General features: G+C 36.0%; 1 protein-coding gene across 7 annotated transcripts in view; it reads left to right on the top strand.

Annotated features, from left to right (window-relative positions):
- Positions 1-24,906, top strand: part of tnikb (TRAF2 and NCK interacting kinase b) — a 61,626-nt gene that overhangs the window by 6,324 nt on the left and 30,396 nt on the right. For all 7 annotated transcript variants that reach the window (XM_084102557.1, XM_084102555.1, XM_084102556.1 and 4 more), the window contains exons 2-4: positions 6,606-6,671; positions 21,636-21,692; positions 23,158-23,283. In XM_084102557.1, the coding sequence (XP_083958683.1) occupies positions 6,606-6,671; positions 21,636-21,692; positions 23,158-23,283 (249 nt within the window). The remainder of the gene's footprint in view (positions 1-6,605; positions 6,672-21,635; positions 21,693-23,157; positions 23,284-24,906) is intronic.

The raw sequence follows: 24,906 nt of genomic DNA, 5'->3' as shown, positions 1-24,906 counted from the left end.
CAGCCGATGTTTTTCGTCTTTTCCTTGTTTTATAATTCTGGTCAGCAACATCTGCCTCTTGCGCTCCAGGACAGTGTTACTCAATAAAAGCACAGATGAAAAGCTAATACTCGCCCTCCTGCGCGTTGGAAGATTATCAGTATTGTTATCACCAAAGAGCAAACGTTCATTATAACCTCCTCATCTATGAGTAAATGTGGGAGAGTTGCAGTCGTGAGGGGATTCCTGGATTTGGTATGATCACTGTCAAGAGTAATGAATCACTGTAATGAAGTGCTAATGAGGCTCTGTGATTCTTTGAGCATTGGAGGTCCTGCCAGATGTGTTTATTTGTGGGAGAAGTTTCCTTAAATGGAAATTTTTGCTGTTTTCCCCAGATTCAGCATGTTTTATGCACCAGTAAACTCTGTGGTTTTGTGTTATAGTGGTTTTGTTTGGTATGTTAAGATAATGTATTTTGTTGGTCTCTACTTTCCTGTTGATGCTTGGAAATATGTGGTATCTAGTAGTAATAATATTTCACCAAAAATTGAAATTGGCATCCTTTACTCGCACTCATGTTGTTCCAAACCCATGATTTTTCTTCCATAAAGGATGTTTTGCCAAATGTTGACATTGCTGTTTTCACATTATGATATTATGGTGACCACAGGCTGTCAAGCTCCCCAAAAAAAATGACCATACAAAATTGACTATATGACTTTTTATATCCAAATCATCTGAAGCCAAAAGATAGTTTGGCTTCAGTTGTGTGGCATACGCAAACCAATGGCATGTGGCATCATTGACGTCAGATTTGAAAGGGACGTTTTTATTGAATAATGACATGAAATTTCACTTTGTTCTTCTCACAAGCTTTTGTTTGACTCCAGAAAACCGAGAAAATAGGGCATGGCTGCTTCTAGCGCATTGACAATTATGGTCTCTTTTTGAGTCCTGATCTTTCATTAAATGGAACAAGCTTGTTTTATGTTTTGTGGAAATAAGAATGGAATACGGGGTTGGAAATACATGGTGGTGAGTAAATGACTGAATTTTCTGTTTTGGGTAAACAAACCCCTTATGCCTAGCTTTTCTTATAGCTGGTGATTAATTGAGTGGGGATTAACAAGAAATGTAATTACTAGTGTTGCATTACTGTATTGCCCCGGTCAAAGGGTTCAACTTCCCCTCTCAGGTACATTGTTTACCAGGCCTTCTGTGGTCTGCTGTGCAGAGCTGCAGTGCTGTCATTCAGCATGGCATGTCTAAACATGCTCTGGTCTCCAATGGTCTTTCAGGAGATCCTTTGAAGACGGCTTTGAGTTCTAATACAAACAGCACGGTCACATGGCTCTACACTAAAGGGGTTTGTTTCAATGGAATATCTCCATTGGAGAGCTCAGATTAGTTTAATGTAAACTTACGACGGCTCACGGTTTACTAGCAGTTACTAAGTCATTTTGCTGTATTTTTTTGTGTATTACTTTTTTTTCTTTCGTTACATTCATACAAAGCCCATATATACATAGTATTCATATAAAGGTTTCACTTTCTGTAAATCTTGCAATGTCCTTTTTAGGGAAACTTGCATTGCACAAAGTGTTTTTCACCAGAACGTTTAATTACCAGCTTAACATTCAGCACAGTAGATGGGAATCTTTGCAGATGGGCCCCTTCCTTAGTGGGGTTTTCCAGAGATCAAGTGAATGGGCCTCCACTGAAAAAGTGGACCACTTAATTTATGGCCCTTATGGGATTGACCCTGCCATCATGCTAATGCCACAGGTGGGGTTTAAAGCTACAGTGTGATTGAAGCATACATTTATACCATTGAGTGATTGCTATAAACCATGGGATTTCCATAATATTACCTTGACCACAAAACTCTACTACCACGAACATGGCAGAGCAACATTTAAAAAAATCAAATCAAAATGTTTTAACACATTTATAGAATTTACATGAATAATCTAAATACTGGTTTAATGACAATTTAAGAGAACTCTATGGTTTACTTGAGTAATTCACATCAAGTATGTACCAAAAGGCTGCACGCCCTCATTGCATGGGCCAAGCCCTCATGTCTGAATTTTTTGTGCGGAGTGCATTTCCGCCCTGTGAGGTGTTTCGGGAAGTTGGGAATTCTTAGGCACTGTAATTCATGCATTGTTGCTTAAATACAATAATTCAACAGTCGAGTTCCAGAAGTTCTATTCATTTGCTCCATATAGAAATGTCATTTTTAACAAGAACACAGACCTACCATGAACTCCAAGGTAACTAAATGATGTAAGATTCTGTAGAAACCATAAAACCGTATAATATCATCAATAGCATTTTTATAAAACCGAATAGCTGAATTCCCAGTAAAGAACTACACTACCCATAAATCCCAAACATTGAGAATATGTATTCTCAAAAATATGTATTCACCCCTCAAAACTGTTGTACACTATCAAACAACAGTTTTGAGAAAAACATCAAATATATTGTATTTTTCATTGTTTTATAGTAGTTTTATATTGGAGGCAAGGACACATTAAATTGATCTTTTGGACTTTCCAAAGAAAAAAAAAGCTTTCAACAAAAATATTAAGCAGCACAACTGTTTTCAACATTGATGATAATAAATGTTTCATGATACCAAATTAGCATATTAGAGTGATTTCTAGAAGTGACACTGAAGACTTGTCAAGCTGCATTCAAAAACATTCAAATATTATTTTGTGCTTATAATAAACAATAGGGGTGTAACGGTACGTGTATTCGTAACGGACCGTTTCGGTACAGGGCTTTCGGTTCGGTGCACGTGTGTACCGAATGACCGAATGCAATATTTTGTGTGCGGAACATGTGTACATTTTCGTGTTTCCACACGAACATATTAAGTGGCGGAAGTCTCCGCGTTCAGCGCAAATCCCGCCCTGCAGCTGATGCTAAAGTTTTACATCGTCACTGTAACCTAAACCAATGAAATCGACTGCAGGGCGAAAAAAAGCTTTTCCGCTCCGTGTGCGCCGCTGCACTCTCCGTTCCGTGTGTGTGTGTGTGTGTGTGTGTGTGCGCGCGCGCGCGCTGCGCTCTCTGCTCAATGTTCAATGTAATCATAGTTATTTATTTATATTTTTCATTAAATTTATTATGTGATATTGGTTTGAGACTGAGACTATTTTATTTAGTGGAGAACTTTGCAGCAGTATTTTATTTCTTATTCTTTTTTTAATTTTTTTTATATTTTATTATATTTTATTAAAAAGTGTTTAAAAAAGTGTAAACAAATTGTTAAAAAAAGTTTATAGTAATAAACAACCTGCAGTTTAATGTTTGCATTTCTTTCCCTTACTGTACCGAAAATAAACCGAACCGTGACTTTAAAACCGAGGTACGTACCGAACCGTGATTTTTGCGTACCGTTACACCCCTAATAAACAAATAAATTATATATTTTTAAATAATTAAATATATTGTCATATGCTTTTATATTGTAAAACTGAAGTTTTTCCTCAGTTATTATATTTGCAATATTTCTCAGATTTTCAGATACTTTTTTGTTGTGAATCACCTCGGAGCTCTCTGGTTTTTTGAAATCCCTATAGAGAAAATGAATGGGGGAAAATATAAAACCGGGTGCTAAATTTGCACTGCTGTGTGCTCTGTCAATGTTAGCCTGACGCCTGAGGTGTCGTTTCCATGAGAAATGTGAACTAGCTTCTTGAAAAACAGTCTGACTCATTGTGTTATTTCCTTGTAATAGTTGAGTTGCAATTTGGCAGAAGTAATGGTGTATCATTTAAAACTGCTGAATGCCCGGAGAAACATGCGCCACTTCTTCCATCTTTACATCCGTAAGCAGAATGTGGTTGGCTCATTTTGGTCAGCAGTTTCTTCCTCATGCCTGTCCATCTGTAGGAATTGTGTTTTGGAGGCAAAACAGTCTGTTCAAGAGGAAAATAGGCTCACAACATTCCCAAAATAGATTGTGAGCATATATTCTCTCCCCAGTGTGTGAATTATACATTGCTTTGAATGTTTGTGGTCAGGAATGAGTACCATGCAAGTTCAGGCACATGCACTTGACAAAGATTCAAGTAAGATGGAAATGTGAGTGTTTATTATTGTTTTAAAAGGAAGAAGGTGTTCCTGAAGGTGCAGTGACGATGCAGGTGTGTCATTTTGGGAAGCTCATGTTCTGTCAAGTTTCAGAGCAATTGAGGTTTCCGCTGTGACGTCGAGTGTCTCTGTCCGAAAGCCGAGCGCTTGTGCTGACCTCATTCTTCCCACGCTGACTCTGTGGCTAGGTGTTAGAAGTCACGCTTGTTTTTAAAGAATCTGAGCTGACTATAACGGATTCCTACTGAGTCAGTCCACTTTTAACTTGCACCCGCATGCCTTTAATTCACTGTAAGTTCATGTTTATTTCAGGGCATTCAAAGGCAGCGTACTTCCTTCTGGTTGCAATTCATAATGCACTTGTCGTATTGAGTCTTTTGATTCTTAAGTCTTCACACTAAGAAGTGGTATAAAAAGTACGGCGGTGGTTTAATGCTGCAGTGATGGTAAAATAATTTTCTTAATCAAGATTCTGGCTTGTTTTCCAGTTAAAATATCCCAAAAAACTACCGTTAAAATGTTTGGCGTCAAAAAATGAATGCCTTTATTCATCAAGGGCACATTAAGTTGATTAAAAGTGATAGTAAAGACATTATAATATCACAGAAAGATTTCTGTTTAATAAGAAATGCTTTTCTTTTGAACTTTCATTACAGAATCATGGAAAAAAATTCTGTTTTCACAAAAATATAAAGATCGAATGAAGTATCATGTCGATTCATGTCATGTTACACCGAAGACTGGAGTAATTCAACTGTGCAATCACAGGAATAAATAACATTTTGAAAAATATTAAAATTAGAAATCAGTTATTTTATATTGTAATAAAATACTACAATGTTCCTGTTTTACTTTTCCAAAAACATTAAAAGATCTTACCGACCCGTAGTATATATGTTGACGTTTATTTATGGCTAATAGCATTTTTTTCTCACTCATTTTAATAATTCCAACAACATTTATTAAGGTTTATTTACTGATTGAGTAGGAAATCTAAACTTAATTCACTAATATTATCTGAAAAGTTATTAACTTCATCTTGTTGTATGATACGAATGACTAGATGTTTACTTTTGCTAGAATACCATTTGTTTAGAAGGTGATAAAATTGCACATTTGATACTGTGATACTGTAACAAGACTATCATATTAATTTACTTTGGCATTTAGAGTACTTGCAAGAGAAAGCTCTGATGGAATGTTTGACAGTTAGGCTAGTCGGAATACTTTCTCTGGTCCTGGTTCTAGATTGTGGAATGATCTGCCATTGGATGTTAGATCTGCCTTGACTCTTTTTAAGGACGGCTAAAAATCGTATCTGTACTCTTTGGCATTTTAGTACATTAGCCTAGTACATGGATGCTTTCATATTTTGTCTTATTGTTTGGTTGCTTACAATGTACTGCACTTTGGAACTTCGGTGGTAGCCTGTACGGTGCTAAATAATTAGACAAACGAACAAACAAATTGGGTTTCCTAAAGTACATTGGACCCGCCTCACTAAGATTCTCATTGGTCAAGTGTGTCTTTATGGCACCCCAAGACAGGCTTGCCTATTAGGGGTGATAAAATGGACCTTTTGTCCATTACGGCCCTACTTCAAGAGTCATTGTAGTATCCAAAAAAACATTTGTATTTTTGTTACAGCTTGTCCTTTCTGAATATCCCATTCAGTAACTTTATCAAAATAAACCTGCATCCTTCCACATCCATTGAAATGAACCTGAATTCATCCTTCATTTTCCACCAGCTTCATCGCCTCACTTCGTTTTAAGCTGTTGTGTGTATTTGCGAATTCACTGAACCATATTTCATAAATTACTCCTCTGGTGACATGAATGGCAGGTATTGTCAGATCACCATGGCAACATGTCTTGCTTATTGTTCTAGGTGTATTGCATTATTTATTGGTTGTGCTTATTTTCATGAGAATCATGCTTGTTGGAGCTCAATTGAACTCTGACAGCTTTGATAACTGCCTTAGTGTTATTAAATGAAAATGACACGCAAGAGTGATTTGATTTCAGTCGTGTTGGCTTTTTATATTCCCACCACTGCATAATGTGGCTTGCCATCACTTTTAAATAGAAACGGCACAGTCAGGTAGATATTATTGGTTCTTGTGCTTAAAATATCTTTAATAATTTCAAAGTCAGTCACGATTGCCGACATTTCCAATAAGGCAGAATGTTCATGCACTATAGGTAACTGAGAACATTATGTGCTTTGAGATGTGAAAACAGAAATTAAGTTTTGGTTTTCAGGAAATCGTTCGCCTCAGAGTTTGTTTCAATATTTATTTTCTGGCTTTAGCTCACTAGATACCTTTAATAGGTTTTTATGTTCAGTGTGTAAACAGATATTTAACTGTAATCGGCACACTTTGTTAGGTCTAATGACTGCAGTATCAGCATTTATGATGATCTCAGTGTATACAGTGTGTGTGATTGTCCTTGATGTTCAATGACAGGATAATGCAAGCTAATCTCCTCTTCTGTTATTTTCCCCCTCAGGACCCTGCGGGCATTTTTGAGCTGGTGGAGCTTGTGGGAAATGGGACCTATGGACAAGTATATAAGGTAAATAATGATTTAATGTTGTACTATAAGTAAGATATGATATGGTCGATTGGGTAGATAAAGCCTGTTTAGCTTTTCTCTCAGCTGTTTGCCTCAGTGTTTTCTCTCAAAGATCTGCACTTACCTGTTAGTGCCTCAGCAGCTCTTGCATCATATGTGTGGTATGTCCAGACATGTCAAGACTCATGTTTTCTTATACTACTTGCTATTTCACTGAAAGATTCTTCACCCACTTCCATTACCTGCTCAAAATCTAGCATGTGTGAGTCAGATTTTTCAATTGAAAAGAGATTCAAGGCACACTACAAGATAGTTGGGCCGATTTTAGACCGATTTCTCCCCTTCAGACAATCCTAGCTAAATTCCTGATTATCTTGATGGTTCTACAGATTATCTTATCAGATATATCAGTGGTGTGATGTGTGTTAAGAGTGATTGAATCTGCTTGGAAGGACATCAGGGCCACACCGATCACTAATGATAAATATCCTATCCCAACATGTTGAATATTTACGATCAGAAATCCTGTCGTGTGAGGGAACCACGAGGACAAACGCACACACGTAGATTGTCTCGTGGAACGAAACGATACCTAATCAGAAAGTGAGCTGACGGGAGATGGAAGCATAACACGACTTCAGCCAAACCTTTTATTATTTACTGCGAATATTCTGTAAAAAGCTGTTTCTACTTACCCGTTGTCCGCCATGTTTGTTTACTCTGGAGAGATTTCTTGTGTTCACAGTCTGTTTGTGAATGGAATCTGTTGGTGTGTGTTGTGCTGTCTTGGTCAAATCTTTTAGTGTGGTCCAGCCTTCACTGTAAAAATGAATACGCTATATCTACTCAATAAAATTGTGGCAACAGATTACAAGCAATATTATTAATTAAATTTAACAAATGAGAATTGAGTAATAATTAATCAAATTAATTCCTTAAAAGTTAACCATTTAAAATGAGTAAAAAAAATCTGAATAGCAGACAGACGTCAAAGATGAATTAAGAACTCTTTATTTTTTATTGCCAACATTGAAGACACCGTTAACAAGCACAATCACTGAAAGAGAAAATCATAAATCCAAGTCACCATTATGGTGATCACTGTTTGTTTTAGTTGGGCTCTTGACCCTTAAATCATTCACTTTAGATTTTGTTTGCCTGCTGTACCTGAGTTATAACAGCCAGATAAACAAAGAGAAAAGGTGATCTGATGGTGTTGGTTGTCTTTTAACATAATCATTATTTCACAATCATTTGACCTGAATCACTGAACTCATATAGAACCCAAATTCTGAGTTAGGTTTACTTTATTAATTATAGCAATTTTGGACAGGGTGATTTGTAGGTATGCAAACAACATGAATGAAAATATCAGGTTTTTGTTGCAGACGGTTATTGTGTTGTTTCTCGTACAGTTTTATATGCTCTGGACAGGATGGCATGCTTGAACTTTTAAGTTCTTTAGTTTGGTGTTTCTTTTTTTGATTTGAAGGTGAAAAGGCACTCCTTTGGTCTTCATCCACAGCGATCAGACTGCTAATTTGGGTATGATTGATGCATGCCAAAAGGAAAATACTATTGATCTGTTTTTTTTTTTAAATAGAAGAGATCACAGATCAGAGATAAAAAAAACGAATCTAAAGCCTGGAGCAGTGATGTACGAGCAGTTAAGCAGTCTGTCAATCTAACCCGCTGTCATAATGCAGTACTTTTAAAGGATTAGTTTCCCCACAAAAAAATTAAAATCATGTCATTATTTGCTCATCCTCGTCATTCCAAACCCATATGACTTTCTTTCTTCTGTGAAAAACAAAAGGAAATGGTAGAATATTCATGCTGCTCCTTTTTGTATGATGAAAACAAATGCGAAGTGATGCTGTGAAAATGATAAATGAGCACCTTAAAATTAGGCCATACATACATGCGTACATACTCGTATGCTATATTTCAAATCTTCTGAAGCCATATGATAGCTAACAAGGAGGAATTATTCAAATTATGCCAGCCTCTCACATCTGTATGTATTTAAATGTGAATTTTGATGGCTAATGATTTTGTACCAAGATTTTTCAGTAAATAACTTAAATTTCAATCTCTACCTCACAGAAGGATATAATATTGCTTCAGACGATTTCAGATAAAGTGCACTAGTAGTATGAACTTCTTTACCATTTTGTAATTGTGCTTAGTTCTCTTTTTGGGGGCTTGACTGTCAAGCACACTACCATTCAAATGTTTTTGTTTGTTTGTTTGTTTTTTTGCTTATTGCTCACTCATTCTATGAAAAATACAGTAAAACTGTAATATTGTGAAATATTACAATTTAAAATAACTGTTTTATGAATTATTATTCCTGTGATGCAAAGCTGCATTTTCAGCATCATTACTCCAGTATTCAGTGTCACATGATCCTTCAGAAATGATTTTAATATGCTGATTTGCTTCTCAAGAAACATTTCATTGATGAATAAAGTTCAAAAGAACAGCTTTTAATCCCTTTTTGACAATTTGAATCAATTTAATGCATCCTTGCTGAATAAAAGTGCAAATTTATTACTGACCCCAAACTTTTGACCGGTAGAGTATACCGCAGAATATTTTTCTGCAGTCATACAGGATTGAGACTATATGATGTCAAGCTTTTTTATATTTAGATGAAAATAAGATAAGCATTACACATACACAAACCCTGGACCACAAAACATGGGTCAATTTTCTGAAATTGAGAAGCTGTAGAACATAATCTGGAAGCTGAATAAATAAGCCTTCCATTGATGTATGGTTTGTTAGAATAGGAAATATTTGGCTGAGATACAACTATTTGAAAATCTAGAATCTGAGGGTGCAAAAAAAACGAAACATTGAGAAAATCGCCTTTAAGTTGTCCATTTATGTTCGCGATTGTGCTGCATTCACTCACAAAAATAAATGTTTTATATTTACGGTAGGAAATGTACTAAATATCTTCATGGAACATGATCTTTACTTAACATCCTAATGATTTTTGCCATAATTTTTGATAATTTTGGACCATACAATGTATCGTTGGCTTTTTCTACAAATATACCAGTGCTACTTGTGACTGGTTTTGTGATCCAGGGTCACATATTGAGTTATTAGACAGATGTAAAAAGTGAAAGAGGATGTGGTTGTGTAATTATCACTTTAGGATCCTCAGAGAAAAGCCGCAGTTTGCAGAAGTTTTTGGGTTGACATTGAGCTCTCTGTGTGAGTGCAGTCGGTATACTGAGAAAACCAGTAGGAGGTGTGATTTCTGAGGTGTCGCCCACTTGTGAAGGTGTATGGAGGGGTCAGATCCTATCAGGTGCTAGATGTTGTTTCCTTTAGTCTCACATGATGGGAATATTCAATATTGTGATACATTTCATCTCCTTTTTACAGAAAATGAGACTTGCGTCACAGCAAAAGCAAAAGATTAGAATCGTACATGCACCCTTCGTGTATAGTTAGCATGTGTTAATGAGAGTGAAAGAGATATATGGCATGAATTCCTGTCAATTCCGACTGCCATTGACTAAAAAGTAAAGCCTATTGGCTACTAAAAAAGGCAAATAAATCCTTTTTAAAATTTGGAAAGGGAATAAAGAGATGAGAAAGAAAAAAGGAAATAAACAAAGAAAAAAATCAGTCCAGTAGGTGGCGATATGCAAAGTGCAAATGACCTATAAACTGAAGAAGAAGGCCTGTGATCTGTCCTGTTTTTACTCAAAAACAGTTAGTTGCTCATCGGATATTAACGCTTAGTAATAGTGTGAGCAATAGTAAAAGTCATGCTTTCCTTGGCAAACATGTTTCCCAAACATTCCCTCTGTCCTGCATAGTTTGGACTGCTCAAGCAAAGAGAGCCTCTATAAATCGCTTACTTTAGTTAGCATTCGTTTTTTAATTTACCTTGTAAAGGTACATTTCTGTCTGTTGGTGAGCCAACAAGAAAGCACACAGTCTGTGATGTTCGTGAACCGGATTTGCGTGGGCTAATCAGTCGGTCCAAATATAAAATGAATATAAAACACACTTGCTCATTTACGTGTGGGAGTTTTTTCAAAAGCACAAGCGAATGCTCCTGACATCTTTCATAATTCAGATATTATTTAGAACAGCAGGCATACATGTGTAATCGGAGTAGTTTTTTAACCAAATTAGACATTTCGTAGATAACATTCTGGTGGCTTTGGTGAAGTCACAATCAGCCGTGATTTGACTGAATGTTTAATGTAAAAGAAAGAATAGAGGCAGTGAAATTACGAATCATCATGGTATTTATGCATTGATGAATAGTTTTTCTTTTGCCAACCATGACATTTTTCTTGACTTTTTTTAGATAAGACTATTGATTTGAATTGCTTCGTTATGTGAATTCTTTCATTTATTATTACTCTTATTTGTTTTCCTGTTAATGTGTAATCAGTCATTATTTATCTTTATGAATGTAATGGGTGAATATTACATTTCTATTTATGCTAATTCATTGAACTAGTGGATTTGTAATGTCAGTTCAGACATTTAATTATATTTTTTCCGCAGTCACTGATTATAAAAGTTTGTAAAAATATACTCTACATTTCAAAAGTCAATAAGATTTTATTCAGTCCAATGGATATATTACATTGATTAAAAGTGAGAGTGAAGAGATTTATAATGTTACAAAAGATTTCCATTTCAAAAAAGTTTGGAACTTTCTGAAGAATCCTTTGAATAGTTTTGAAGAATCCTGACAAAATGCATCACGGTTTCCACAAAAATATGTTTGATTGTAATAGATGATAATAAGAAATGTTTCATGAGCACCAAATTGGCATATTAGAATAATTTCTGAAGGCTTAGCCATCACAGGAATAAATTGTGTTTTAAAATATATTAAATTGGTGAGCATAAGAGACTTCTTTTTAAAAAACATTAAAAACTCTTCTCACCCCAGACTTTTCAATGGTAGTGTAAGTATCTAAAGGGTTAATATAATGCTATTTTGAAAGTTCATTATTTTGTTTATTGGGTTTAGTAGAATAGGTTAAAAAACACATTATTTTTCACATAATGTACATTATTACACCTCTTCTATTCCCAGTCTGTCTGAAATATGCTGATTTCTATGTTCAGGAACAGCTTTACAAATAAATGTAACTTCTGATTCCTAATTTCATCTGTTTTTCTGAAGTTCCCAACAAAAGGGATTTGCTTTCGCATCCAAACACAAGTCAACAGCACTACAATTTACTGAAGCCTCGTCGTCATTCTGCTTTTGGGTGTGCGTTATGCTAATATTTCACATTGTGATGTAGACGTTTGAGGAAGTAATATCTGGACTTTGTATCGAGGTGTTTTAGGCAGATCAGGATCAGTATTCTCTGTTGGAGACGAAGAGCTTTGTAACTTTGCAGATCGCATACATGCACAAACAGTTACATTACACACTATAGGAAAAGGAAAATATCATCATATGACCCCTTGAACTTTTTTCTGTGTTATAGTGTTTTTTATTTTTATTAAATTGAATATTAAAAACACATTTTTTACCCTATTGACGTAATGCCAATGAACAACGCACATTTTACAGAAAAGGTCCTCAGGCTTCCATCTGGGCAGCATTATTTAGCTAAATCAACTGCACTACCCAATTCTAATTTCACGGTGTCTGGAGCATCTTAGATAAATTGTGGGTAATTTCTTTAGAACTAAGTTGTTAAGAAGCTCAGATGTGCTGGTCCGTAGCAAAACCTTTTTCTTTTTTTAGTCAGTCTTGTTAAACAGATGTCTTCTGCCTCACTCCGTAGGTCTCTAGCAGCATGTTTCCGCATCTCTGTTCATCTTAATGTGCTGCTTTTTTTGTACTGTAAATGAGATTCTGGAAATAGGGCCTCATATTCACATTACTCAGCCTCCGGATCTGTCAATTTGGGTTAACTTTGAAAGAGAGACGGTTGCGGAGTTTTCTTCTTATTGTTATTATTATTCATGGATTCTTTGAACTCTTGGACTCCTGTGTTGCTGGCAGGCGGTTTAATTAGTCCAAGGGTCAGAGTTTACGACCTCAATGGCCTTGCAAGAAAGTATTGATCATTTTATTTGACTAGATGCAGGTAGACCAATCATTAGTCACGGTAAAACTGAGGTAGTGACAGATTTATTTACTTTTTCTGCGCATTGTGACATGCATCCGAGTGTAATGGATTATTGGAAAATAAAAAATGTTGTTTCTATTTATCGTTTGATGATTGGATTTTGAGATGTGTCTGTTGCTTGCAGAGATGAGGTTTAAGCGGACTAAACGACTGGGAAAAAGTCCTGCATACATCACCAGAGAGAAGTGTATTATTTTCACCAGAAGGTCCAGCTGACATTTGGAAGTAAAACATTGCGAGGTTGATTATTTTTATTGTTATATTTTTATCTATAACATCTAATTAGAAAATTTTATTTCATGCTGACTTTAAAGGAAATGCAGGAGTTTGATTTGCTCCGAGTCCCTGCAGAAAGTCCCACACAGACCTTGCTCTGGTGGGGTGCCATCTTGGGAGATTCAGAAATCCATTAAAAACGTGCCCTGTATTTGAAGAAATAGGTTCTGGGTCAGGATGTGCAGCACTAGCACTGGGACCGCTCATCTCCCACTCACATGACACTGCTTTTGAGAGAAATCTGCTTTGAAGGAAAAAAATAAAATGAAGGCACTTTTAGTAAAGCTTATGAGTTAGGTACTTTTTAAGATTTTAGTGGTTGTCAGGCTACAAAATGGATCATCATAAAATTGGACGATATATTTCAAGTCTTCTGAAAGCATTTGATAGCTTTGTGTGAGGAAGAAGCTGAAATTTAAGTCACAATTCAATGATCTTGCTTGACAGTCATTGGCATTTTATTCACTGTATTGGAAAAGAGCAGCTTTGACATTTTTCAATAAATTTCTTACATGGAAGAAAGTAATAAAGGTTTTGAAAAAGACATGAAGAGGAGTATATGATGACAGAATTATTTCAGTGTGAATTATTCCTTTGAATTCCGACATGTAACAACTTCTACTTGGATGATAACTCGGATTATGCGGCTTGTTGACGAGGTGAGTGAGGTGGAAATTTCATCTAGATTTATTTTTTGATTGTTTTTAGTTTTTAGACCATTTTCACTGTAAAACCCCCTCTGAAAAGTATTTTAAATTCATTCCCCTTTGCTTTAACGCACCATCACTACATTAAAACTGACATCTTTGGCCTCTGAGCATTGCATTTTTGAGATGGCATGTCAAGTTAAAAATAGTTTAACTTCTAAAATTGTCTCAAGACACCCTGCATTCTGCTCCGTTTCAGGCTGGAATACACTACACAAATTTTTGCCTCGATTTACAGTCTAGACAAGACTTGCCGAAAGTCAGAACCAGTCTGCAGATTTGAGTTGACCGATTTCACAGAACATTTCTGGGAAATTTTCAGAAAAAAAAAAAAAAAAATCCTCAAGTTCCCCAAAATTCTGGAAAGTTTCTGGAAAGTTTCTGGAAATTTGCAACCCTTGTAAACACCCATAAGAAACACAACCAGTTAGGCTCAGGTGAACCAGAAACCTAGTCGTTCATTGGGCTGGGCATTGACACAAATGTCACTATTTGATTTCGATTTCGATTCACAAGCTTGCGATTCGATTTCTATTAAATTTCAATTGATATCGATTAATTGGCCCTATCAGATACAGTACATTGTAAATTTCCTCAAGGACATTTTTTTAAACTAATTTTTAGGGGTGTAACAATATATCGTGTCACAATATATCGCAATACAAAAATGCAACAATATGTATCGTGGATAGTTCACCCAAAATAAAAATTACGTTTTTAGTTTTCAGAGTCAGTACTACATTAAACTACAATATATTATGTTGAATATAATGTATAATAATGGGGGAATATTAGTGGGTCCTGATAATGCTTATGTTATAAGTCTTATGTTACCAGTAAAAAGTGGCCTACATTATTTTAAATATATTTAGCCAGTGACAGAGTGCAAGCATATTCGTCTAAAATAATTCTGTATTTTCAGGTTCAGAATCATGAATATATTTATTCTGGCGTCACCATTGTCCAAGCCTATTCATTTACACCCACAATGTTATATCAAATTTAGCATTTAATCAACAGTACATTTTTTCTTAACCTTTTATTATATGTTTTGGAGTATCGCAATAATATCGTATCGTGAGTTCAGTATCGTGATATGTATCGAATCGTGAAATTAGGGTATCGTTACACCCCTACTAATTTTGTAAACTATACAGGGAACCCCAGTTGGTACATCACTATAATATTAATGGTTAAAATTAACTGATTTGTAGACTACTTGCGTTTAAATTACACATAATATTTTTTTTTTAATAATGTAATATATAATAAAATAATTAATTATAAGTTTTTAATTACAATTGTGTTTCTACTCATGTTTTTTTTTAAATATAATTTTTTGAATGGTGGCTGTCATAAAAACAGGTCAATTAAAAGTGCAATGAATATGAAATACAGTGCATATATTTAGCAAAATGCTACTCTCTAGAGTAAATTTTTCTAGCTGTCTAACACGTTTTTGGACATTGGCTTTTCTGAGGTAAATGTAACATTACCTAACAATATCAGGGCTCGCAAAATTTCAAAATCGCTGGTAGCCCTTCGGGCAGGCACTCTTCAGATTTTGGTAGCCCGAAATGAATTTTACTAGCCCATATAAAAAGACAATTTTATTAATGTAGAATATTGGTTAGGAGTCAAAACAATGAATCAAAAACTTTTTCAAAACACAAAATATCAACAAATATGCATCTGGTTCTAACTGAACTGAAAGGTGTGTGACCAGTATGGAACATGAATCAGTCATGTCTGAGCCCCCAATGAGTGTATGATAAAAATAAAAAAAAGTAACACTTTAGTTTAGGGTCTAATGCTCACTAGTACGTTTCTTTAACATGCAGATGGCAGTGTTTTATCATCACAGAGGTCCCGAATGTGAGTTAGACTAGTCAGGGGGGTTCGGGGGCACCCCCGAGAAAATTTTGATTTCTCTGATCTACATATGTGCATTTTAAGATGTTTTGAGGGCCAAAAAAATTGGATAACAATAGCTTTAAAACCATGTAAGTGGGCAGCTGATTATTTTTCTCTCCTCATCAGCATCACACTCCTATTCTCTTTGTTTTTCTCTTGCTCTGTCTCTTCCCCTCCTAAAGCTGAGCTTTGACTGATATAGGCTTTTCATTTCTGTCTGTCAGTGAAGTAAACTTAGGGTCAACTGATAGGTTGATTTATGAATCATTTTCTCAGACGCATTAATTTACTGAAAGCTACTAGGAAAGCTAGGTAGCCTAACTAAGTTTATTAAATTCATTCACAGTATGTACACATTCATTATTGATCTTATTCCTAATACAGGGCTTTATAATCGAATAGGTCCAACATTTAAGGTTATTAGGGGGTTCAAATTTTTTATTTCTCTGATATGTGCATTTCAAGACGTTTGAAGGCCAAAAAAGGATAAGAAATAGCTTTAAAACAATGTCAGTGGGCAGTAGATTATGTGTCAATACCTGCTCTCACTTCTTATCCATCACTCTTTCTTTTTCTCTCAGTCTCCTCATCTTACCCTGTCTCTTCCCTCCTAAAGCTGAACTTTTTTAGGAGAAGGCTTTACTGAAGGCTACAAATTGTATATTAATTCTCAACATGTACACATTCATTATTAATCTTGTGCCTAACATGAAAACGGCTTTGTTAATGCTCTGTTAATGTCCCCTCACAAATAATGACAGTAAACTAATTATTAGTCACGTTACATAGGCCTATTTTCAGTTCAAAATGGCGAAATTCGACAAAAGTATATTCGTTTGTCTGATTATTTTTGTCATTCGTTTCACATTTATGACCTAAAAAAGCTGTCAAATATGAAATGTTTAGTTTAGCTACTTACATCTTATCTCGCACTTGGCCGTAAACCAAAGCGTCAGTCGCTCTGCTCAAATTCGCGCTCAGCAGCTTCTTGTGAACATAAAGCCCGCCTACTTTGATTTGATTGGTCATCTCAAATATTCTGACATTGACAGACCAATGAGACTCAGATGAACACACACACACACACACACACCTTTCTGACGTGCGCTCTCCTCTGCGCCGCTGCGGAGTGAAGATGAAGAACGCGCTGAATCTGATTATAACAAGACTGAAGCGAACACTATTTCAGATAGCCCGTCGGGCAGGCCGGTTATGCATTTTGGTAGCCCGACTGGAAAACACAATAGCCCCGGGACGTCGGGCAGGCGATTTTGCGAGCCCTGAATATAACATTAGCTGTTATATTGACGTCCTTCTGCGGTTGAAACACTAATAAAGCGATTACATGAGACATGTCACATGATATGGATTTCGGTGAGTTGTACTGTATCTTTCAACATACCTTCTGATGTTCATTCATGTTTATTTTTTGCTATAACTAGCAGTAAAGCGGAAGAGATGATCAGTTCACATGCACACCACACTGCCACTTATGACAGAATTTGAAAGCTGAGACTTTCATATCAGAAGTAACAAAAGCTTATTGCGATTTATGGGAGGCGCAAATTTTTTCATTCATCAACTGAAATCAGTAGGGATGCACAAATTTTCTTATTGGGCCGATAACAATAACATTAAAAATGAACATGTATCGGCCGATACTGATATGTTGTGCATGCCTAGAAATCAGCGTAGACTGAAAGATGGATTCTTGAGGTTTAAGAATCGATATTCAAAATGAGAATCAATTTAAAATCGAGAAATCAATATTATTTTACCCAGCCATAGTCATTCAGACAAACCACCGACTTGTTGATTTATGCACATCTCTAACTCAAAACATCTTAGCAACCACATACCAACTCCCTGGCAACCACCCACAACACCCTAGCATTATAGCAGCACATTTATTTTATGTTAAAGTACCCAAACATCTGGTTTGACATTTTCAGTGGTGCCTTAGCATGTTCTTCTCACCCATGAATTATAAGATAAACACAGAGCTTATGGTTAAATAAGGAAGTTTCCACAATGAGGTTCTAAATAAAACACCAACTTCCTGCATTCCATAAGTGACTGCAGGGCATGTGGTCCTTTGAAGGCTGTTCTCTGAATGGAAGATGAGTGAGGAGATTCTGGCCCCTCAAAAGCTCTCACAGAGACTTAGCTGAGAGGGTCATGCTAGGTCACATGTCTCAGGAACAAGAGGAGCTTGTAGAAAAGTGTGAAAATCACAAACCTCCTCCGCCTTCCAGGCCTGTTGCTAGGCTACGGAGAGGAAGTGGTGCGTTGTGCTTTTCTTTCTTTTTTCCGCACTGGCACCCTGTGTCTACCGTTAAGCGGTACAAACATACACCAGTCTTGCAGTGACAAATAACTTCCTGATCCTGATTGTACAATAATAATAATGGTTCCGTTTTCACAGCTTATACAATATATATGACTGTCATTGCCGTTGTTTGGCTTCCCTACCTTCCAGCAGACACTGTCTTAATTCTCATGATTGGATTGTTGAGTGTAGCCAATAGCAGCCGTGATGATGAAACCGCACAGCAATGTCTTCCTGACAACATTTTGCGTCTACAGTTACAATGCATTACTACCCCAAGCTCTCCGATAGCCATTTACAGTCATTTCAGATATAATAGGAACAGACCTCAGTATACATTTCAGCTGCCAGTCTAGATTAGAAGGGTTCTGTGACCACATAGTGTGCTTATCTGTTTGGCTTCTAAAAGCATTTGCATCCATCACACTTAGGCTATAAAAAAAGCTGCAAATGTGCATGACAAAACTAATCTTTTTAAGTATAAAACTTCCTATGGCTTTGTTGAGGCTGTGTAATGCGGTACAGTATCATATGTATGGAAATGCCCAGATTACCTCCTGCAAATGTACACTACAGTAGAGCGCACTTCATGATGTATAGCACTCGACTTAATCATCATTTCCATTTTTAACTTCTCTTTCTTTACTCATTACTTTTACTTTAATTTAATAAGATCTTACCTGAAAAGGTTTTAGGCCGTGTGTCCACTAGGGGCATAACAAAACACTCACGTCACAATTCGATACAAATCGCGATACTGAACTCACGATACGATACTATTTTAAGATAAAATAAAGTGAGGGTTTTATTATTTATTATTATTATTATTAAAATAATTGTATTATCAAGAATATTACCTGCAAATATAGTTGGTTGGATTGGTATTTGCCCCCCTCCTCCACTGTGATTGGACGGCTGGGTAAATAAAATAAGAAAAAAAGTGTCCTTTGGTGGACACAAGGCTTGAGTTTTTATTATATGTACATTTTAATCTTTTTATGCATGTATGCATGTATGTATGCATGCATGCATATATATAAAACTGTCAAAGTCTAAGACATTTTTGCATAAAACTGCAAAATCGTATTTATCAAAATAACCATATTTATTTTCAAAATGTAACATGAAATGTAATGTCGTCATGTAACAACAGTTTGAAACGGTTTTCGTTGCATACTGTTTTGCATTTTGTTTCTAAAAATAGTGGACACTATACGGCATATATGTTAATGCAGTATGTTAATATTCCTTTCTGAACGTACTGTCCTTATTTGTATCACTAATATTGCATGGTCGGCACATTTGTGCCTGGCTTTATTATGACTTATGGCGGTTGAGGACAGTCTTATCTTACACGTCGGGGCTCCAGAACTTTTCAGTTAATCTCTGTCAGGATGCCAGATGGTTTTTCCAGTTAGCAGTCGGCCATGTGAATCTTCTCATCAGGAGAGACGTGGAGCTGTAGAGCTCAAATCCATCACACATGCACCCATTCAATGTCCACACATCTGATTCACTAATATGCCAGCATAATTTATTACGATTAGTCGGTTGTATTATTATGATGATTGGCTCATGTGTTCTGTCACAGATGTAGTCAAATTAGCCAATATTTTTGTCCAGTCAGCATGTCTTTCCAGTTCAAAAGCTTCACCCCTTCCAAGCCATATATCTTTATTTCAACAGAAGAAATGTTGTTCTAAACCTGAATGAGTTAGAGTAAAGGATGACAGAATTTTTATTTTTGGGTGAACTATCCCTTTAAAACGCATAGCATGGCAAGCACCACTGACCCTATGGGGGTTGTACAGTAGAAACCTTTACAGTTTCGAATGATGTTACTCTCATCTGCATGACCAAAAATACAGAGTATTTTAAGTTGTTTCCGCTGTTATCAGGAAAATTTGCAAGTGATTCCGCCGGTGCCTCCATGTCATGCAGTAAGCGTGCTATACATTATCTTCCACTCTGCACAAACACTTGGAAATGTGCCTAATAATAGTACACATTTATCTAGGCTAACGTTAGAGCGAGCAAACATGTAAAGTTGCTACTTGCATGTTTCAAATGATAAGCCATATTTGAGGTCGATTTCCTGCTCGACATACTGTAATTACCACAAGGACCCGCTGTTAACGATCTAAAATTTTGGCCGAGTAAGCATCCCATATACTGTGTTTTCAGAGTGGCTTAGTACTAAATGTCACTTCTCACAAACCCAAAGCACTGTGAGTTTAACAGGGCGAAGTGTGCTAGGTTCGCTTTTTTTACATTCACATTTGCATAATTGCATAGGGATGTTTACAGCATTTAATGTGTATTACACCATTGAAATATTAACTTAAAATCTCATGGGGTACTTCAAGTAAATGTTTAACGTCTAAGAAATTTGTCTGTAAAAAAAAATTGGGAACCCCTGTTTTAGAGAGAAGTGTGGCTGCAGTTCAATTTATGTTTATTTTGTGTAATATTTACTAAATTAGGATTTAATTTGAACTTAAAAAAATTTACCTAAATAAACAGATTTATACTATACTACTAAGTCTCGATTCTGACACTTATCAGTCGATGCCAATAATTTAATAATGTTCAATTTCAGCCGTGGTGATATATCTGTCGACAACTAGTAAAAATCGAATTATTAGACGCTCAAATTGGGATCAAGTAAAGACATATTCGGTGCACATCACGCCATGGCTCCTACGAGTGTCTGTGTTTGATAAAATGTCGAAAGTTCCCTTCACAGCGATCATCTTATTTTTATATAGCCATGGGGTTTGTCTGGGTTTCTCCACTCAGTAGAGGTTGAAGTTGTTAATGAGCACTGATGAGACTTGTGTGACGCTCTCTCCTCATGTCCTTCTTTCTGTTTCCCACCTTTTTTCGCTCCTTCCCTCCTCTCGCTAAAACATCTCCTCTGCTCAGAATCAAAGCGGTGGGAGTGTGTTGGGTGAGGAGATGAAGTGTGCATAATTCATTCTGAAGAGCGCACACTGGGTGATTCTGCCGTTCAGATGAATTCACTTCTGCTGAGATCTGCTGCGGTATCTCCTGCTATTGTCCCGAAACTCAGGACCTGCTGTGCGTGCAGATGATCTGTGTCCACGGTGTCTGTTTCCCTCATTCTGGTTATGAAATGAAATTGAGCTCAGGGGAAGTGAGGAACTTAACAGGTAAACAGGAGGGAATCGGGGGAGACCCGGGACAGTGATTTCCATTTCCACATTCCTTCAGTTCCTCCATAACAGCGCAACGGTCCAACTTGCATAACACTTTTGGAGGTTCATCCAATCCAAACAGAGTTGTCATCTGGTGGCATTGTAACACACACGCACACACAATCACAAACATAAAATGGTACAGCCAAGAGCCCGAGATCATTCACACAGGTTTTTGGGTCTGTTTCAATCATTTTAGGAAGTGAGTGTTTTTTTTCTTTCTCTGCTATTACGTAAGGATGGTGCCTGCCAGAGAGGCTTACGTCAGCCTATTCTTCTGCCACAGATAGATCTCATTACCGCACGTTCAATAATGCTGGCATGATGTTAGTATGATACTCGTAAATTATATTTCCTCTCTCCTTTCTTTCTCTCTTCAGGGACGCCATGTCAAGACGGGCCAGCTCGCTGCTATCAAGGTCATGGATGTCACAGGGGTAAGAGCGCAAGCGGTGCAGGCCATGACAGTTTCAGTTTGACTTTTACACTTTCACACTTGCCTTTTGTGCATGATGTCATTCAAACACACACAAACATGAATGGATCATTCTCAGTGACATTTGTACCTCTTTATCAAGTCATTTGAAATTACAAAAACAAAGTACCGAGGCTTTAAACACCATAGACACTGAAGGACCAACATAGGGACACACATCATTCCCTCAATATTCAGATTATTGGTCAATCATGGGATTTTCAAATGCATCAAGCATATTGGAATATTTTAATTGTAAAGATTTTTAAAAATTTCATTAAAAGCTAAATATTGACTTTTAAAATATTTTATTAATGTTGTTATTATTAAGTCTCTTATACTAATAAAAAAAAAGATAAAAAAAAAATATATATATATATATATATATATATATATATATATATATATATATATATATATATATATATATATATATATATATATATATATGTATATGTATATGTGTGTATGTAATATTATCAGTAATATTATCAGTGATATTGTGAAATATTATTACAATTTAAAATAATTTTTAAATTTGAGTATATTTTTATATGTAATTTATTCCTGTGATGTCAAAGCTGAATTTTCAGCATCATTACTCCAGTCCTCAGTGTCACATGATCCTTTAGAAATCATCCTAATATGCTGATTTAGTGCTCAAGAAATGTCTTTATTATTATCATTGTTGAAAACAGTTGTGCTTAACATTTTTCTGGAAACTGTTAAAAAAAAAAAATCCTGGATTCTGTGATGAATGTAAAAAAGTTCAAAAGAACAATTTATTTGAAACCAAAATCTTTTGTTACATTACAGATTAATACAGTACATTACAATATTAATTTCTTTTGAAAAAAATTCACTGACCCAAAACTTTTGAACAGTAGTGTGCATTAAAATATGAATAATGATATTAACACATTAAAATATTAACTTTTTTTTATAGTTTTTATTCTATAACCCATTACACTGATATTCTGAAGTTTTTTTATGTTAAAATACTATTAATATAATAATGCGTAATATACAGAGATAACTATAAGTAAGCCATTTGTAGGTTGATTCTGTCAAGCATTGTCAAACCATTGCTTTGTCTGAGAATTCCAACCAGCCGGCATAGCAACAGACTCAACCAATGGGATGAGTTTGGGGCGGGGCTTTCTGTTTGGATGGTGAATGACACACTGTTTGAGGAAACCTGTTGGAAAACAATCATTTTATCCACAATTTAGTTGTTGCTAGTGGCACAGAAATGACACACTTCGCCTTGAAAAATAACAGTAATACAAATTATGTACTTTTACTGTTAATTATATGCAGTAGTATATCACACTGTAGAACACAAATGGGGCTATTTCCTGACAATGACTTGCTCACAGACCAAGATGCATGATATTTGCGTAAGTGTTGTCTGTTTTATTTGACAGGATGAGGAGGAGGAGATCAAAGCTGAGATCAACATGCTGAAAAAATACTCCCACCATCGCAACATCGCCACCTACTATGGTGCCTTCGTCAAGAAGAACCCACCTGGCATGGATGACCAGCTCTGGGTCAGTCTTCACCAGTAGTAGGCGAAAAGAATCAGGGTTATTTAGTGTGTGATTGTTTTTGTATGTAGTACAGTACGATGTTAAGAAGTAGATAGCTAAATGTAGTGATGTTAACTACATTTTAATAATAATAATAATAAAAGAACAAACTTTTATTTTCATTTTCAGTAGTGTGTCAGTAGTTTAGGTGTTTTCAAAACAATGTAGATTTTTCTTTTTTTTTCTTCTTTTTTTTGTGCTATTTTTACCTTTTAGATAGGATAATATAGTGAAGACAGGAAGTGAAGTGGGAGAGAACTACTTCTACTACCCACAAAGCTATCAACCAAAGTAACAGAAAAGTAAACCTGAAATAAGACCACAAATGTGCATTAAACACTTTGATTATTTTGTAGCTTAAGAAGCTAAAGCCTCGAAATACCTTCCTCAACCCTGGTAACAGTTACCGAATTCTCACTCAGAAACGCAGTGTTCACACTCTGTACAGAGGTGCCGAGGCCTTGTTGTTTTTACCATTGAATGCAGACTGCCAGCCTCATTTCCTTTGTGGTGAGCTTTGTCGTTCTTTTTGCCCAGCAACATAAAAATAAGTGCGACACTGAAGACATTTATTTGCACAAGAGCCTCTGTCAGCACAACCAGCCTTCATTGGGGGTCTTTGCAAGAAGGATTTCCCTTAGAGACAAAAACAGTGTTGCCAACTCAGCAGTCGTGACTTTGGAGAGTCCCAGAGGCCAAACATATTTAGACCCATCTGAAGGCTGGCTCAAGAGAGCATTCAAAACCAATCGGTGTTTCAGAAATAACATTATATTCTGCTCATGAATTACATTTATTGACTTTTATTGTGCCCCAGGGGCCCCTAATGAGAACAGGGCTCTTTTTATGAATGTCTTGGGAGAAAATGTAAAGGCAAAGAAGTAAAAACACAACTGGGTTTAGAAGTTTGTATGCCACTGCCACTTACTAAAACTCTATATTAAAGTAGGGCTAAAGGGGAAAAAAGAAACTGCTTGGCTTGACTTTTTTTTTTTATATTGTCAAAGCTTTTTCTCTGGACACAGTTGTGAAATTCCCCTTTTTTAACCACTAATACTTTTTATTGTACCGTTCTATCTTGGCATTTAAACTGAAGTGGGAAAATGAAGTTGCCCTGGGACAATTGTCACTTATAGACCTAGTTTCCGCTAAAAAGCGTGAATTTGTGAGAGTGAGTGTTGAATGTGGCGTCTAAATAAAACACCGGTTCTGCCACTTGTGTTCTGCTGTAGCTAAAATAAAAATAGAACTTTAAATAGCTTTTTGTTCCTCAAATCATCTATGGTATTTGACACCCTTGCTTTGTCCTCAATATTATTTAATATCCTCTGAAATTAAATTTATGTAAATGTAAAGACAGACGAAAAGATAACAGCTGAATCCCACAGTGACTTCAATTCAAAATCCAGAAAATTGTGATTGTTAGTTTATATAGAGAGAGAGAGAGAGCGCTGATTAGCCAGTATTTCAACATCAGTTCCTGTTCACATCACACATGACCTCTAAATGGAAATAATGCTTTTAAATTTATTACAAAGTCTGTATGTGTGACAGCGCCTTAGCATTTTTATCATTCTTGTGGCT

Source organism: Abramis brama (genome assembly GCF_963993115.1).
Source record: "Abramis brama genome assembly, chromosome: 24".
NCBI classification, from domain to species: domain Eukaryota; kingdom Metazoa; phylum Chordata; class Actinopteri; order Cypriniformes; family Leuciscidae; genus Abramis; species Abramis brama.
This window is presented reverse-complemented; position numbering and strand designations above follow the sequence as displayed.